The following is a 16,223-nucleotide window of genomic DNA, read 5'->3' as shown; positions in this document are numbered from 1 at the left end:
CTATTGTATGGATTTTGAATTTTGAGTATCTTAATATAATCTTCTTTTCCAAATTAATTACTGGATCTAAACTTTAATAAAACAAATGAACAAAGGGTCAATCCAGCCTTCAAATTTATGTCTCGGGATAATTAAGGTCGAGTAACTCCTGATTTGTATATCTTAAATTTTGATTTATTTGACAATAGTTAAAGTGATTTGTTTGATTTTGACATACTGAAATGCATGTGAAAAATAACTTAACCGATTCTGAGACATAAGTTAGAGAGTCGTGAATTCACTTTTTACACCGAAAACCTTACGTCTACCTCGAACGTTACTTCAATCTGAGCTACTTCTTTCGGAGCTGGAGGAATTCCTGATAGGTCGAAATTTATTGCCAATTTAAATATTTCTGGATGTGAGTACTTGTACTCGACTAATTTTTATTGGCTGTTTCGTAATTAATCAATTAATATTATCTTCATTGGGATATTTGATATCATGTGCTTTGTGTGTACAGCTAAAATCAATCCGTTGTCAGACATTGGAATAGATTTTGACGCCATTAACCGCAAAGAAAAGAGAATGGAAAAACCAACCGAAATATTAGAATAACAGAAATAGAAGACAAGAAAAAGCTTTATTTATTTATATATAGTTAGTTTTTTACATTTGCAAAACTCAAAGATAATTCCATAACTCGTGTTACTCAACTCGGTAACAATTAAAAAACACCCAATTAGTACTAAATGGAGTAAATTAAATTTGAACGATCTCACCATCCCACCAAAATTTAAGATCATTAAAATCTCCCATAAGTTGTTCTGCCCCTAAACAAGAATTGCCTCCAAACATATTATTATCATCAGTCCTTGTAACTGTACTACTACCACCATAGGAGAAATTTGAGCAATCCTTGCAACAGTTTTCTTGAGGCTGATTAGCGGATTCCACTTCTTTTGCAAGAGACGCTATTTTTTCTTGATAGTTCCTCAACTTTTCTTCAAGAAAATCAAGAAAATCGGTCAATTCGCGACCCGACAATCGATCAACATGTTTGGACAAGGTATGGATAAGTTTGGTTTTCATCAACCGGGTTTTCTTCTTGACAAGTTTGGCCTTCTTGTCTTCCAAGAAATCAAAAAGATTGCTCTCTTTTTTTCTTGTTTGTTCAAATTCTTTGTAACGCATAACGCCGTCTCTTACTTGTGATTCATTCTCAGGCCAAATATCGACACTGCCGTCCGGACCAAAACGTAGGACGATGACGGAGACGTCGCACAATGTTTGAAGCTCGAGTGCTTTTTTCTTCAAGGTTGGATCTCTCTTCAAGAAACTTGCAGTTTGAGTCTGTTTGTCACCTCTCAAAATTTTGGTCATGAAATTCTCCTTTCTTGGAGCCATTATTAGTTGAAAACTGAAGAGGAGAATTGAAGAAGGGTTTTATAGAGTAAGACCGAACCCTTGATGTTTGCTTTCCCGTTTGTTTAAGGAAAGCTTAATGAAGTCATTATTAAAGCATCTCAAGTATTAATTACATTCTGTTGTATAAGGGATTTTCATGTAACTAAAATGTCTATACAATGGGTCCCATTTAGTTGTTAACTTTATAACCCTTGTTCTGTGGGGCCGTTTGGTTCAAGATTGAGAATGAGAATCGGAATGAAAAGAAATGAGAATAAAAATAATTGTTTTTATTTTTTATTTGGTTCAAAATTAGTTTAGTAATGTGAATGGATAAAATTTAATAAAAAAATATTTCATATTTATTAAAAAAATACTTTTTTATTTAAAATAAAATATTTTTAAAAAAAATAAAAAATAATTTTTTTGAAAATATATTAAATTATTTTTGTAAGTATATTTTTTAAAATAAATATTTAAAAATAGATTTTTTTAATAATTATATATTTATTATTTATTATTAAAATATTTTGTTAAATTTTGATTCTCATTTCCAAAAGTCCATTTCCATAGGATAAGGGGAAAATGGTTAATTTCCTTCTTTTCCTTTTTAATGTTCCATAACTGTTTTTCTTTTAACACAATTTATGATTTTTTTAACTCTTTAATCTAGCTACATAATTTTATTTAATAGCTAACTCATAATTTCAAATGATTATATTTGTCTTTTCATTTATTCTCACATATGAATCTTATTAATCCATTTATTCTAAACCCCTGGAGAGGCTAGCCTCGGCATCCCACCGCCCAGACCTCCTACTTAATATGGGCCTTAACAACTCATTCACAAATACTTCCAATAAATTCTATTTGTGAAATATAGGATTCGAATCTTGATTTTTTTAAATTTCATGCTTACTGTCCATACTTGTTACTAATTGAGCCGACCCCCTGGCAATCAATTTTAATGCCATACAAATTTCAAGTTGAAATTTATTTGCAGTTGGATTTTTCACTAGTAGCAAAACAAAATATAAGAAAAGTAGAAACATGGTCTATTGAAACTAATTAGACTACTGATTATGGGTCGAGAGAGAGGAAAAGAACCCAAATGGCAACCTAAAGTGAGTGTCGCCTCGCCGTGAAAAAGTGAATCGATTTTAGTCCCCGCCAAAACTTTGAAATTGAAGAAGAGGCGGAATCGGAGTTATTTATTTGTTCTTATGATACGGCGGCGTTTTGAAGCTATCTATGGATTTTTTTTTTAAATTTTTTGATTATCTTTAATATTGAAACTTATTTTCCAAATTATTAACCGGATCTAAATTCTAAAAAAAAAAAAGACTTAATCACCAAAAAATTTCAAACTTTTAGAGAAAATATCATTTATACCCAAACCTTTAATTGTATAAATTCAATTTTTTAAGAATTGGAAATAATCGATAAAGTTTGAATTTATTTTGTCACTAGTCGTAAGCCCGTGCATTTGCACGGAATCTAATTAATAATTATATTTTTCAAATAAATTCACGGAATCTAATTAATAATTATATTTTTCAAATAAATTCATATAAATAATAATTAAAATTTAATATCTTGTAATTTATAAATTAATAAATAAATATTTTATTAAATTTGAAAAAGTAATGAGAATTATTTAAGTGTAATAATGTTTAAAAATTATTATTTTTTATTTAAATTTAAAATTTATAAAAAATTTATTTGGTATAAACATTTTATGAAGTCGGATTATATTGAAAATTATATATTAATAACAACTTTTAAAAATTAAATAAGTGTTTTATTTAAGTTGAAAACTCATGAAAATACTCTTTTGGTCCCTTCAATTTTATAAACATATAAATTATAAAAAATATTTTAAATTTATATAATATTGGGTTCTCTGTTATTTTGGTATAACTCATACGTTTCTATCAAAATACAAAATTACAAAATTATTTTAAAATATTAGTGCAATAAAATCAACAACTTCTAGTTTGAAGTTTATTAGTATTTTGTATTCTTATAAAAATAACTTAAAAATTCATACGATTTATGTAAGATTTCAAGAAACCACACGAACTATAACAATATATACATGAAAAGAAAAAAAAAACAATTAAATTATTGCCTTCTCTTAAAAACATTTGGAATTGAAAAACTTCTGGAACCATATGTAGGATAACCATAAATTGTCTTTGCGTACTTGTTTGATTGAACCATCATGTATAATATAAATTAAGAGAAACCTATAAAATTGCTAACGGATCTTCAATCAAAAGTAAAATTAAATTAGCATATATATAAATACACCATCTCTCTGAAATTTTGTCAAATAAAAATTAAAAATAAATTTAAAAATAAAGTTTAATGTTCTGAATAACCTCGACTTTTTAACATTTTTTAATCTACCCCGACGTTGTAAAATCGTCAATTGCATCCAAATCCACACCACAAGTGTTAAATTGACTCCTTTTCCATTACAAAAAGGTTCAAATAAGTCTTTTATTTTGAATTTTTCAAATGAAAAAGAGTTCAAATTAATCATTTATAAAATCCAATTTGTAAAATTGGTACAATTAAAACTCAAAGGTATGTATTTGGGTATAGTGGACGATTTTACAATATGTAGGTGAAATCGAAAAGGTGCTAAAAATCGAGGTTTTTTGTGGCGTTAACCAAAATATAATAATTCAACCGAAATTCTTACTACTATATTTTATGTTGATAAACCAAAATCACTTCATAACCAAAGAATGTAAGCTATGTTCAATAGTGTATATCATGTCGGTTCAAGTTTTTATACAAAATGAAATTTTAAAGTAAATATCTAAAAAGAGACATGACAATATCATGAGTATGGAGGAAAAAATAAATCACGTAAAACTTTTACATTTTTTTTAAGAAGTGAAACTTCTACATTAAAAATCTTATTACACATCATTGTACTACATCTGGGTCAAAGAGCATTGTTGTTATCCTTATCTTTATTATTTCAACCTTGCACCATTGTGTAATAAAAACTTTCATACCTGTGGTCTCAAGTGACTATAAACGTTGGTGATATACAATGGAGAAAACACATCCCATAAAAATTATTATTGTAATTGTTTAAATAAATCTAATTAAAATTACCTATTGGTTTCATGATATGAAATTGTTTAAGTAATTTATATAGAATTGAATAGTTTAAATAGATTAGAGTTAGTAGTTTAGCTAAATTGTTTAAATAGATTGAGTAGTTTAAATAGATTAGAATTATCTAAATTGTAATTTCAATTACATAATAAAATTAAAATTAGTTGTTTTAAAAAGGTGGGAACTTATGAGAATGCTCTATTTGGTGAGAATCAATGAGAGAGCTCCGTTGGTCCTCTCAATTATATAATATATAGATTAAACTAAGGCCTAATGTCTTAAAAAACTCCGACCTTTTAGCCCCTTTTCAATCATACCCTGACGTTGAAAATTTGTCAATTTTACCCTATTTTGCATTTTTGTGTTTCAATTGTACCCTGAAAAATTAAATTAACGTCTTTTGCGTTTGGAAATTTGTTTAAAACATTCTCCATGTCTCGCATATATTGATTGTATATTTTTTAAAATTTATTTAAATTTAGTTAAATTAATTAAGAATTTAAATTAGTGTTAATTTGATTATGGGTTTTAGTTAGTTTTTAAAAATAAAGGACTTATTTGTACTTTTTTGAATAAAAAAAATTTAATTTCACGTTTAAACTTAATTAATTGAATGATTTCATCATTTAAATAAAAAAATTAACAAAAATTAAAATATTGGGGTACAATTGAAAACGGAAAATTCAAAAATGGGTAAAATTGACAAATTTTCAACGTCGGGGTGGAATCGAAAAAAAGTTTAAAGGTGAGGGGTTTTTGAGTGATTAGGCCTTAAACTAACTAACTAACTAAGGGGCCGTTTGGTTCAAGGTTGGGAATGAGAATCGGAATGGGAATGGGAATGGGAAGGAATGGGAATGGGAATGATTGTTTTCATTTTTTGTTTGGTTCAAATTAGTGTAGGAATGGGAATGAATAAAGTTTAATAAAAAAATTATTTATTATTTATTAAAAAATACTTTTTTTATATAAAAAAATAAAAATATTTTAAAAAAAATTAAAAAAATATTTTAAAAAATTTTTTAAAAATATTTTAAAACAATAAAAAAATATTTTCGAAAAAATAAAAAAATTATTTTCGAATTTAAAAAAATTATTTTAAAAAAAAATTAAAAATTATTTTTTTTTTAAAAATTAAAAAATTATTTTTAAAAAAAATTAAAAATTGTTTTTAAAAAAAAATTATTTAAAAAATATTAAAAAAATAATTTTAAAAAAATATTAAAAACGTTTTTTTTATTATTTTAAGTATAATTTTTTTAAATAAATATTTTAAAATAATTTTTTTAAGAATTATATATTTATTATTTATTATTAAAATATTTGTAAAATTTTGATTCCCATTCCCAAAAGTTCATTCCCATGGGGTAAGGGGGGAATGGGTGATTCCCATTGAGGGGATAATCACATTCCCATTCCCTAGTACAATTTAACAAAACAAACATAAACAATGGGAATCATTCCCATACCCATTCCCATTCCCCCCTTTTTATGGCGAACCAAACGGCCCCTAAATATAGTATTTGACGTTATACATAAAATTTGGATTGGATTTAAATAAATAAAAAAATTCCTGAATATAACGTTATTAAAAATCAAAAGTACAATTAAAAAAAAAGATAGAATGAAAATAGAAAAAAAAATTATAACTATATATACTAAATTATCTAAAGTTCATCATATGGTTCTTCATCTTCAGAATCAGCAGAACTTGAACCTGAACTCGCACCACTCTGTTCATATAGTTTACTAATGACAGGATTGCAAACATCTTCCACCTCCTTCATCTTCTCCACATAATCATCCTTGTCAGCATCCTGGTTATCATCTAACCATTCAAGAGCATCCTTCAATGCACTCTCAATTTTCTCCTTGTCATCAGAATCAATTTTATCACCAACTTTATCTTTATCACTCACCGTATTCCTCATGTTATAAACATAACTCTCCAAGTTGTTTCGTGCATCGATCTTCTCTTTAACTTTGCGATCCTCCTCCGCCATTTCTTCAGCCTCCTCGACCATTCGCTGTATCTCCTCGTCCGAGAGACGCCCTTTTTCATTCTTGATGGCGAGGGATTGGGATTTCTTCGCTGCTTTGTCTTCGGCTTTTACGTGGAGTATCCCGTTAACATCTACCTCGAATGTTACTTCAATTTGAGCTACTCCTCTTGGAGCTGGAGGAATTCCTGACAGGTCAAAATTTCCAAGCTCGTGACAGTCTTTCGTCAAGCTTCTTTCGCCTTCATAGACCTGAAACATATTTTCAGGTTATTTAAAGTTCGAAAACATAAAAACAAGAGTTTGGATTATTAAATTTGTGAGATTTGTGGTTTTCTAATTACCTTGATTGAGACAGTGGTCTGCTGGTCCTGATAAGTGCTGAAAATCTGGGATTTTTTGGTTGGAATAACAGTGTGTCTCGGGATCAATACGGTCATTACCCCACCAACAGTTTCAATTCCGAAACTCAATGATGTCTTATCGATCAATAGAATGTCTGCAAAAAAAGACAATCATTTGTTAAACATACTAATAATGCATCGACAATCTTTTTAAAAGGAAACTTCCGAAACTGCGAAGCAATCTTGTTTCCGGCATTTCATTCCATAGGGGTAGTTACAAATTACAACAGCTACGTACCTTTGATTTTGTCATCGTTGTCGCCGCTAAGAACAGCACCCTGAACAGCAGCACCATGAGCCACGGCTTCATCAGGATTCACAGCTTTACTCAGCTCTCGCCTATCAAACATATCCTTCAACAGCTCCTGAACTTTAGGAATCCTAGTACTACCACCAACCAATACAATCTCATCAATATCAGATTTCTTCAGACCAGCATCTCCCAAAGCCTTCTTAACCGGTCCTAATGTCTTCTTGAACAACTCCACATTCAGCTCCTCAAACCTCGCCCTCGTCAGCGACTCCGAAAAATCATTCCCGTCGAACAGCGACTCAATCTCGATCCTCACTTGGTGTTGGTTACTCAATGCTCTCTTAGCTCTCTCGGCTTCCCTCCGAAGCTTCCCGAGCGCCTTTTTGTCAATGCTGATATCTTTACCGAACCTCTTTTTGATCAATTTGACGAAATAGTTCATCACCTTGTGATCGAAGTCTTCTCCCCCTAAGTGAGTGTCTCCGCTCGTGGAAAGAACCTCGAAAACGCCTCCGTCGAGAGTTAAGATGCTGACATCAAATGTGCCACCGCCGAGGTCGTATACTAGAATGTTTTTTTCGGCGTCGTTTTGTTTGTCGAGACCGTAGGCTAGAGCTGCAGCTGTAGGCTCGTTGATTACTCGAGCCACGTTAAGTCCCGCGATGGCTCCTGCATCCTTCGTTGCTTGCCTCTGTGCATCATTGAAATAAGCTGCAAGAAATAACAATCATCAATTATTGTAATTACGAAACTTGGTTATGGTAAAAGAACATCGAGCAGGATTATATGAAAAATAAAACTAACTATTCTTACTGATGTCGAACTTTTACACTAAAAATAGTTAGAGCATTATAAAACGGTTACCGAACTATAGATTTGGACAAAAAAACATTATACAAACACGCAACAAGCTCATAACCATTTTGTAATTTTTGTTGTAAAAAGTTATAGTATGATAACCGTTTTGTAAAAATATAATAGTTGGATAACTATTTTATAATTCGATAACCAAAAATATCATAAACGATATGTATACCTGGTACTGTGATAACAGCATGTTGGACCTTTTTGCCTAAATATGCCTCAGCTGTCTCCTTCATCTTCCCTAGCACCATAGCACTAATCTCCTCAGGGCTAAACACTTTTGTTTCCCCTTTAACCTCAACTTGTACATATGGTTTACCATCCTTATTCACCACCTTATATGGCAACATTTTTATATCCTTTTGAACTTCTGGATCATCAAACCTAAGTATTTATTATGCCAAATTAACCATTAATATAATTTTTCAATTAATTTATTTTAAAAAAAGGAAAATAAATACTAATATACAAATATAATAATAACTCAACTAGTTACCTTCTTCCAATGAGACGTTTAACATCAAAGACGGTGTTTTCTGGATTGGAAGCTGCTTGATTTTTCGCAGCCTCTCCGACGAGACGCTCAGTACCGGAGAACGCGACCCATGAAGGAGTGATTCTGTTGCCTTGATCATTGGCTATAATCTCTACTACGCCGTTTCGAGAAACGGCGACGCATGAGTAAGTCGTTCCGAGGTCAATACCGATCACCGTATCAAGTTTTTGTGAATAACCATCTGTAGTTGTTGCTGTTGCTAATCCTGTCAAAAATTCTTCAACAAAGCAAAAAAAAAAATTAACACAAACAAATTGATAAGTAGACAGCTAGTTAGCACGGACACAGACACCTGACCAGAGGCAAAACAATGCTACTTTAAAGTTCTTTTTATGTAAAAAAGTGAAATTTCGTGTCCATCAAGTGCCTCAAACGTTTTCGAAACGGGACATATTAACTGAATAAAGTGTTGGTGCTACCTAGATTGTCAGAAACAGTATATAAATCAAATACTTTGAATAACCTTTACTACTTAGCAATTATATAACAATAATGATATAAGCCATCTTACGAAACTAATTAAAAATTAAAATTTTATTCACCTGAAACAAAGAGAAGGATTAAAACAGCTCCATAAGCTAATCTATTCCTGACCTTCATTATGGTATTTTTGAAGTTCGAAACTATGGGAAAAGTAATTGGAGAAGTGAGTTTATATAGAGGTTCTTCAGTTCAGGTTTCTGTACTTTATATAATGATTCGTTATCCCATGCAATTCAAGTATTAAACACGTTATTAAGCCAATAGAGTGCTGACACGTGTTTTTTGATTCAAAATTTTAAATCAGACGTTATCTAACCAATAGGATTAGCACGTTGTTCCACTTCCATTGAATTCCGTTTGTTATGTAGATTAGCTTCTGTTTCATCTTAATATTCCTAGACAAAACTCTATAAAGATTATGTTTCAATCAAATTGCTCTTCGCATGGAATTTGTTTTCCTAATCCTAATTAACTAATATTCCTAGTATTACGTTTTTAATATTCTTTTAGGTTTATTTACTAAAAATCTCTAGATTTAGGTCAAATTGTAAGTTCCCATCACATTTGAAAAATATATAACAAATTAATAAATTTTGAATGATCAGTCCAAGATCCAATTGTCAAGAAATTCTTTTGACTTGATCTTGAATTTATTGTTTAATAAAATTTATAAAAACTTAATTATTTGTTTTTAAAATATTTTATAATAGTTTATAATATCATAAATTATTAATAACTATTTTAGTAATTTATAAAAAAAATTCAGATTCGGTGATAATAATATTATCATTATTCAAAAAAAAAAAAATTAACATAATTACTAGCTAGTTAAATAAAATTGAGAATTGTTTTTTTTGGTTGACTAAATTGACTAATATATCAAAGGAAGAAGAGTTGCCGAATTTAGCCGAATTGCTCAATTATTTTACAAATATTTGCATGAATTATATTAAAATCTGAAGAACTTAGTTAGTTTGATTTCAATAATATTTCTATTTTTTTTTATAATCGGGAAGGTTGTGTTTATGTTTTTGTTCTTCGTTTTTTGGCAATCCACAGAACCACACGTGATGTGTCTAAAAAAAGTTTGACACGTCATATTATTTAAGTTTCGCGCGCAATGGTTACAAGGGTAGTTTCGCCATAGCAAAAAGTAAAGTAAACGATGCATGCAAGTCCTTCAAAAACTGCAGCGTTTAAACGATTTTTCTGTTTGGTTCGTTTCCTTGTAAAAAAATTTCTTGCCAATTTCAAATTTTAATTTGGAGAGCGGTTTAAAGATGAAGACACAAATTGACAACAGGTGAGCTCAATTATACAGAATTTAGTGTTTATTGTCATCAATAGTAAGATTATTTCATGATAGGTTCATCATTTTATTTATATTAAATTGATTTATGCACATTTGTTTAGATGTTGAATTAGTAAGAACCTAGTTAGCACGGATACCGACACAGGAAACGAGACACTTGGACACAGGCACGCCAAAATAATGTTATTTTAAAGTTTTTTATATGTTTAAGGGACACGATGATTGAATGAAGTGTCCGTGCTACCTATCGTAGGAAGGAACTAGAATTATTATAGGAACTAGTATTATGCTTGATGTAAATATCCAAACTCTTAATCTGTTCAAATGATCAATAATGTGATTAATTGTTATTACAAATCCTTAATCCCAGCTAATTGAGATTTCTAGAAATTGAATTTAAACAAAAACAAGCCAAAACTCTACATAAAAATCCAAAATTAAAGTTAATTTGGATGCGATATAATGTATCCTCCCCTATATAAACACACACAAAACAATCCAATCTATCTAAATGGAGCAAGAGGATTTGGAGTGTTACTGACTTTTAAGCTTCTAAGCTCTTTGCAGACATGATCTAACATCCCCAAAAAATCTCTTACGATCACGAATATTCGGAGCGGGTTGGTTTCTTCTTTACTCACAACTCCGTGGAAATACTCCGCGATTCCTTTAACGTGTAATAGGACTTTATCTTCGTCTTCCTTTAACAATTTTAGATTCCGTTGCGCGTAGTTTAGGAATGTTTTCATGGCATGCACAAAGCTTTGGCTCTTCTCATCTGTAGACAAGTCTTTTACTAGATTTTGCAGTTTAGTCATTCCATCTGATAAGTTTGAAACTGAGCTTGCAAGAACGTCGAGGTCTATTGTGGCGGTTTTCTTGACATTGAAAAGTTCGGTACTTAAACCTGACACGAGATCTAGTCCCATTCTTTTGTAGTCTTCTTCGCGTTCTTGAATTGTTTTGCTTTTGTTCGTCTGATTGATCCTTCCCATTATGCTATCTGATACTCGAATTCCTTCTGACCGAACTATCTCTTGTACTACGAAATGTAGTAGTGTAGTTTTCCCGTCAGTTCCTTTTACATCAGCAAGCTTAAGGAGTGCATCGAGCTTGAATGCTCTAGCTCCGCCTCTAATTGTTCCCACATTCATACGGTTGCCTGTTTTTAGTACTGCTTCTAATAACTTCAAGAACAGCCTGCTCGACCTGAGTTCTTTGCAGGCTTCCTATTGGGAAAAAGAAAGATCAGAAAATAGGCGTAAGTTAGCGCTATTAAGAACTATTTCAATGTGATATTGTTGTGTGATCGTTGTCTTCGTAGTTACCTCTAGCATTGAGAAAGAATTTCTGAGATGAACTACCTCGTCTTCAAATGTTTCTCTATAAAGCATCGCCTCAACTCGCGAAAAGGCAAACGGTATAGTAAGGGCTACTTTAACAAACTTCTCCGCTGAACCTAATTGACTGATGTTTCCTTTGTACTCAGCAAGCTTAGCCCCTTCTTCCTTTGTCGGTACCATCTTCGACAATGCCTCTAGTTGTTGTAAAGACAATCCACTTCCTGCTTTCAACAATTTGAATCAGAAATATATTCTACTTTGTTTGATATCCGTTCATAATGTAATACTAAGTGTTCTGAGCATACCTCTATACAGTGCTTCACATACTTGCTCAGAGGTTGAATTCAAGGCTTTTGAGAGTATGGTTAAATTTTGCAGTCTCTTAGGTTCTAGGACATGCTTGCTTGGAGAGGGACTTTTGCTCTTTGCTTCATCATTCTTCATTGTGTTCTGTAAGTTGTATCCAAATAGGGATTCAATCATCTCCTCATCGAACCTGTTGTCAGAATCATAGTGTGTAAACTCCAGGCAGAAGCTGCAGAACAGAGGAAATACATCTACTGAAAATAATAACTCAGGACTTACTCAAATGAGCTTGATCTTATTTTATCCCACACCATACTACGATCCGGCGCTGCTCTAACTTTGTCCCAGTGAAGTGGCTTCAGTTTTGGCAGTGGAACTCCATCTTTGCCTAATGGTGCAGATTGAGGAAGTAGAGATGGAGGAGTTGGTGGCCCTTTAGTAGAGCCACTTGTGTTTCCTTTCGTAAATGGCGGTGGGCATGGTGGTGGAGGTGGGCCTTTGGCGGAGCTTGTATTTCTTAGCATAAAAGGAGGTGGGCATGGTGGAGGAGGTGGATTTTTGGTGGACATCCCATTTTCTTTTGGAAATGGAGATGAACATGATGACGGAAAAGGGCGGGTTTTCGGAGATTTTGAAGACCTTGGAGATATCTGAGGTGTTGCCTGGGCTGATGGAGAAGAACATGTAGGTTTGGATGTAATTCTAGTAGAAAAGGGAGATGGGCCGGAGGCCGGCGGAGGAGGAGGTAGTGGGGGCGGAGGTGGAGGAAGAGGCGCAAGATTCTCATCAGAATTTTTAGGAGACAGAACTCTCACATTTTCTATTTTGAGCTGGTTTGGAGATTGGGGAGCTTTAGTTTCAAAATATTTGGAAGAATTGATTGGAGATGAGGATATTTTAGGCCCATTTGATGGGGAAACCTCTGATAGGTCAGTAAGACTACCAGCTGAAGCATTAGAAAGTCTAATGTGAGAAGAATGTGAATCAACAAAAGAATGAAAAGATTCATCATCAGAAGAATCAACTTCAACTGGAATAACTTCATCATCAGGAGAAAAATTTCCACCATCAGAATCATATTTCACAGATTCAACAATATCCTCATGAACAGACAAGATTTCCCTTGTGGCAGAGGAACTACTAGCGTTATCAAATTCCGGTTCTAACATCATTTCCTGGTTTGTTTCTTCCCTCTCATTGTGTAACGCGTGTTTCGGTGTGCTACGATTTGATGCTATTTTTAATGTATCAGCAGGTTGTTTGAAACAAGTGCTGCTATGTTGCTCTAAATCTCTTTCTAATGAATTAAGATAGAGAAGATCAAGACCAGGATTTAACCTCACCTTGCTTGCTGATTTGTGTGGAGTCATAAACTTGGCTTTACCTCTGCTTCTGCCCTTTTTTCTATATACCGACATCAATCTTACAGTAAGGCTTTTGTCTTTTCTGAATTTTCTTGATACCCAGATCAATCCAAGAACACAGACAATGAATGCTGCTCCTGTCGAAACAAGAACTACTGCGAGAATTCTTTTAAATCTGCCTTTATCTTTGTGTTTCTTTAGAATCTTATGAACTGTTGCGTTTGATTTTGAGTGATGCAGCGGTGGATGCGAATGTACCTGAATTGGCAGCACGGAAACACGAGAAGGAGCAGGCGACGGAGCTTCAGCTTCTATGGAAAGCGAAGGAGAAGGCGCCGGCGAGAGATACTCATCATACGAGCTTCTTGCTCTGAAGCTCCTCAGTCCAAGTAAAGCTCTAAACTTCTGCACTATCAAAGTTTCTTTTTCTTCATTCTCATCATCCCCTGAAACTTTCTGAATCTTCTTATCATAATTCTCTCCACTAATTTCCTCCACAAACTCCAACTCTTGCTGGCTATGACGAACTTTTAAGTACTCTGCTGCAGCCAATGAAGCATCAGCACTCAAAATGTGAGCACTTTGCAATGATAGGAACATAAAAATGGTTATAATGATGATGAAGAACATGTGGAGAATCTGAGTAGAAGATCCCATGTTCTTCAACTACAAATCAAATCATTCATCAAAGCATCAATATCTAACTTTCTCCTTATAAATCTGGCTCATTTTTTTTATTTGAGATACATTTATTTTTTGTTGGATGGTGTAGCTACTGTAAATGTGTAGTAAAGAACATGTTTTACAGTCTTTAATGCTACTCCAAGGAACCCCTGACTATGGCAGTTGGGGCTGTACTGGTCCTTCTTTACTTCTCTGTTCATGCACTCTTATCTCTTCATAAATTCTCTCCAAAAAACACTGTTAAATTTGCATTACACTTTGTCTTTAGAACACTGTCCTTTATTTCTTTGTTTAGTTTTTGATTCCCTTTCTTGTGTCTTATAATGCTCTCTGTTAGAGAAAAGCTGACTGGCTGATGCTTGTTTTTCTTCTGTTCATACTTTATGTAACTCTACATTTTCCTGTGTTTTTGTAAAGAAAACAAAACTTAAGTGTCTTTTTAGTTATGGGTTTTGCAGTTGAATAGTATTATCTTTAGCTGCTAAGTGCCCATGAATTAGACAATGAAAAAGTTTTTTAAAAGGGTCCCATTTTTTTGGTTGGACTTTGCCTACCCATCAAGAGGGTGTTGGTGGACATTTTCTCCAACCCACATTATTGAATGTGAGCAAGAGAAAAATTGTCCATCACTCTCTCATGTGAAAGTATACAAATCTTTAGGTTTAATTCATCCAATAGTCTTTTTACTATTAATTTTTATTTCATTGGTGTTTTTATAAATTGTTTAAATTAAAATTCTCAACACTTATTTCATTAAATAATGTTAACACTTACTAAGTTCAACTTAATTTATTCAATTAGGTCAAAAGTCATTTAAAATATTAAATTAAAAATATTAACTCAAAACTTCTACTTAAAATATTTAATTATTAATTTCTTTAATTTTTTTATTAAAATAATTTTATAGTAAATTTGATTTAATAATAAAGTATCAAAACTATTCAGTACTTAATTTTAATATTTAATTTAAAGTTTTATCAAACACCACCTTAATCATTAAACTTTATGATTTTAAAAAGTCTCTCTACTCTTAATTTTTATATATTCATGTTATTTTGATTTGCATGAAACGACAACACTTTATGCAACTCCATCTAAATATGGACTGCGACGACATAAAATTAATATAGTAAAGAGATTTCTTAAAACTATATTTTTTTTATAAGGACTGAGTAAATTAAAAGTTAATAGTACATGGGTTTATTGATAGATTTGGCCAAATTTCTATTTTAGAAACTAAAAACAATCTTAAATCTTGAACCTTGAACTTTATAGGATGATAAAGAGTTAAGATCAGCAGTCTCCATCATTCAGCCTTTTAATTGATAAGGTAGTTATTGTTGGTTTCAGGTTCACAATATAGTATCTATTGATTTGTTAGAACTAAAAGCTGATTTGAAGACATTTTTAGTAATGAATTAACTTTTTGTTGTCTCTTACCTAACCACAGAGATTTTGAAAGAGGTACACAATCACCAACTAGATCATCGGCATTTTATGGAGATTAGCTGTTAATTACATTAAAGCCACGTCTTGGTTTTAAGAACCGAACTAGACCGTTCGGTTCAATTGGTTCGACCGAAAATAAGAAGTAAATTAAAGTTGATTCCTCTTTAAATATTGTATTCAACCTATTCGAATAAAAAACGGCAAAATTATTGAACCGATAAACTTTACAAATCGTATGTTTTTTTTCACTAATAAAATATATATAATTTTTTTATTATTATAACTATTTACTAGGGTGCGATTCATTTACTTTTTATGTACTTTGAAGTTTAAACATGTAAATTTATTCAAAAAATATATTATAGTATCATATATATTGTATAAATATCTTTATCTTTGTTATTTAATTAGTTGAGTCGATTATTGAATAATTGTAAATCGGTTCAGTTTTTAAAAAGTCTAATGATTTCAAAATGTCAAATCTTCTCAACTTTTTGCCAATTTATTTAAATCTTTTAAAGTTTGCAAATTTATCACAATTTGGCATTCTGTTGAAATTCTACTCAATTTTTTTCAATCAATTTAATTATATCGGTCTTTCACCTCATTAGAATACTTATTTTCTTATTTGATATTTCTGGTCAGTCTTCACTTCAAAGTTCAAACTTTTCTTGTTTGCTT

General features: G+C 31.6%; 3 protein-coding genes and 1 long non-coding RNA gene across 4 annotated transcripts; 1 reads left to right on the top strand and 3 right to left on the bottom strand.

The window, feature by feature from the left end:
- Positions 1-707: 707 nt before the first annotated feature.
- LOC126674907 (agamous-like MADS-box protein AGL75) lies at positions 708-1,489 on the bottom strand. The gene has a single exon (XM_050369451.2). It carries the CDS (start codon positions 1,384-1,386, stop codon positions 742-744), a length of 645 nt encoding a protein of 214 aa, XP_050225408.1. The 5' UTR covers positions 1,387-1,489; the 3' UTR covers positions 708-741.
- Positions 1,490-6,156: 4,667 nt separating this feature from the next.
- Positions 6,157-9,263, bottom strand: LOC126671448 (luminal-binding protein 4-like). The gene is made up of 6 exons (XM_050365221.2): positions 9,144-9,263; positions 8,542-8,818; positions 8,218-8,429; positions 7,167-7,892; positions 6,869-7,023; positions 6,157-6,776 (listed from the first exon to the last, which is right to left on the bottom strand). The coding sequence occupies exons 1-6, from the start codon at positions 9,199-9,201 to the stop codon at positions 6,192-6,194; spliced, it is 2,013 nt and encodes a 670-aa protein (XP_050221178.1). The 5' UTR covers positions 9,202-9,263; the 3' UTR covers positions 6,157-6,191.
- Positions 9,264-10,250: 987 nt separating this feature from the next.
- LOC126674342 (uncharacterized) lies at positions 10,251-15,758 on the top strand. The gene is made up of 4 exons (XR_007639511.1): positions 10,251-10,387; positions 13,650-13,798; positions 14,431-14,478; positions 15,544-15,758. It is a non-coding gene; the product is annotated as an uncharacterized LOC126674342 (long non-coding RNA).
- LOC126674341 (formin-like protein 11) lies at positions 10,687-14,511 on the bottom strand. The gene is made up of 4 exons (XM_050368777.2): positions 12,325-14,511; positions 12,045-12,235; positions 11,725-11,960; positions 10,687-11,625 (listed from the first exon to the last, which is right to left on the bottom strand). The coding sequence occupies exons 1-4, from the start codon at positions 14,064-14,066 to the stop codon at positions 10,900-10,902; spliced, it is 2,895 nt and encodes a 964-aa protein (XP_050224734.1). The 5' UTR covers positions 14,067-14,511; the 3' UTR covers positions 10,687-10,899.
- Positions 15,759-16,223: the final 465 nt, after the last annotated feature.

Source organism: Mercurialis annua, linkage group LG3, assembly GCF_937616625.2.
Source record: "Mercurialis annua linkage group LG3, ddMerAnnu1.2, whole genome shotgun sequence".
Lineage (NCBI taxonomy): Eukaryota > Viridiplantae > Streptophyta > Magnoliopsida > Malpighiales > Euphorbiaceae > Mercurialis > Mercurialis annua.
This window is presented reverse-complemented; position numbering and strand designations above follow the sequence as displayed.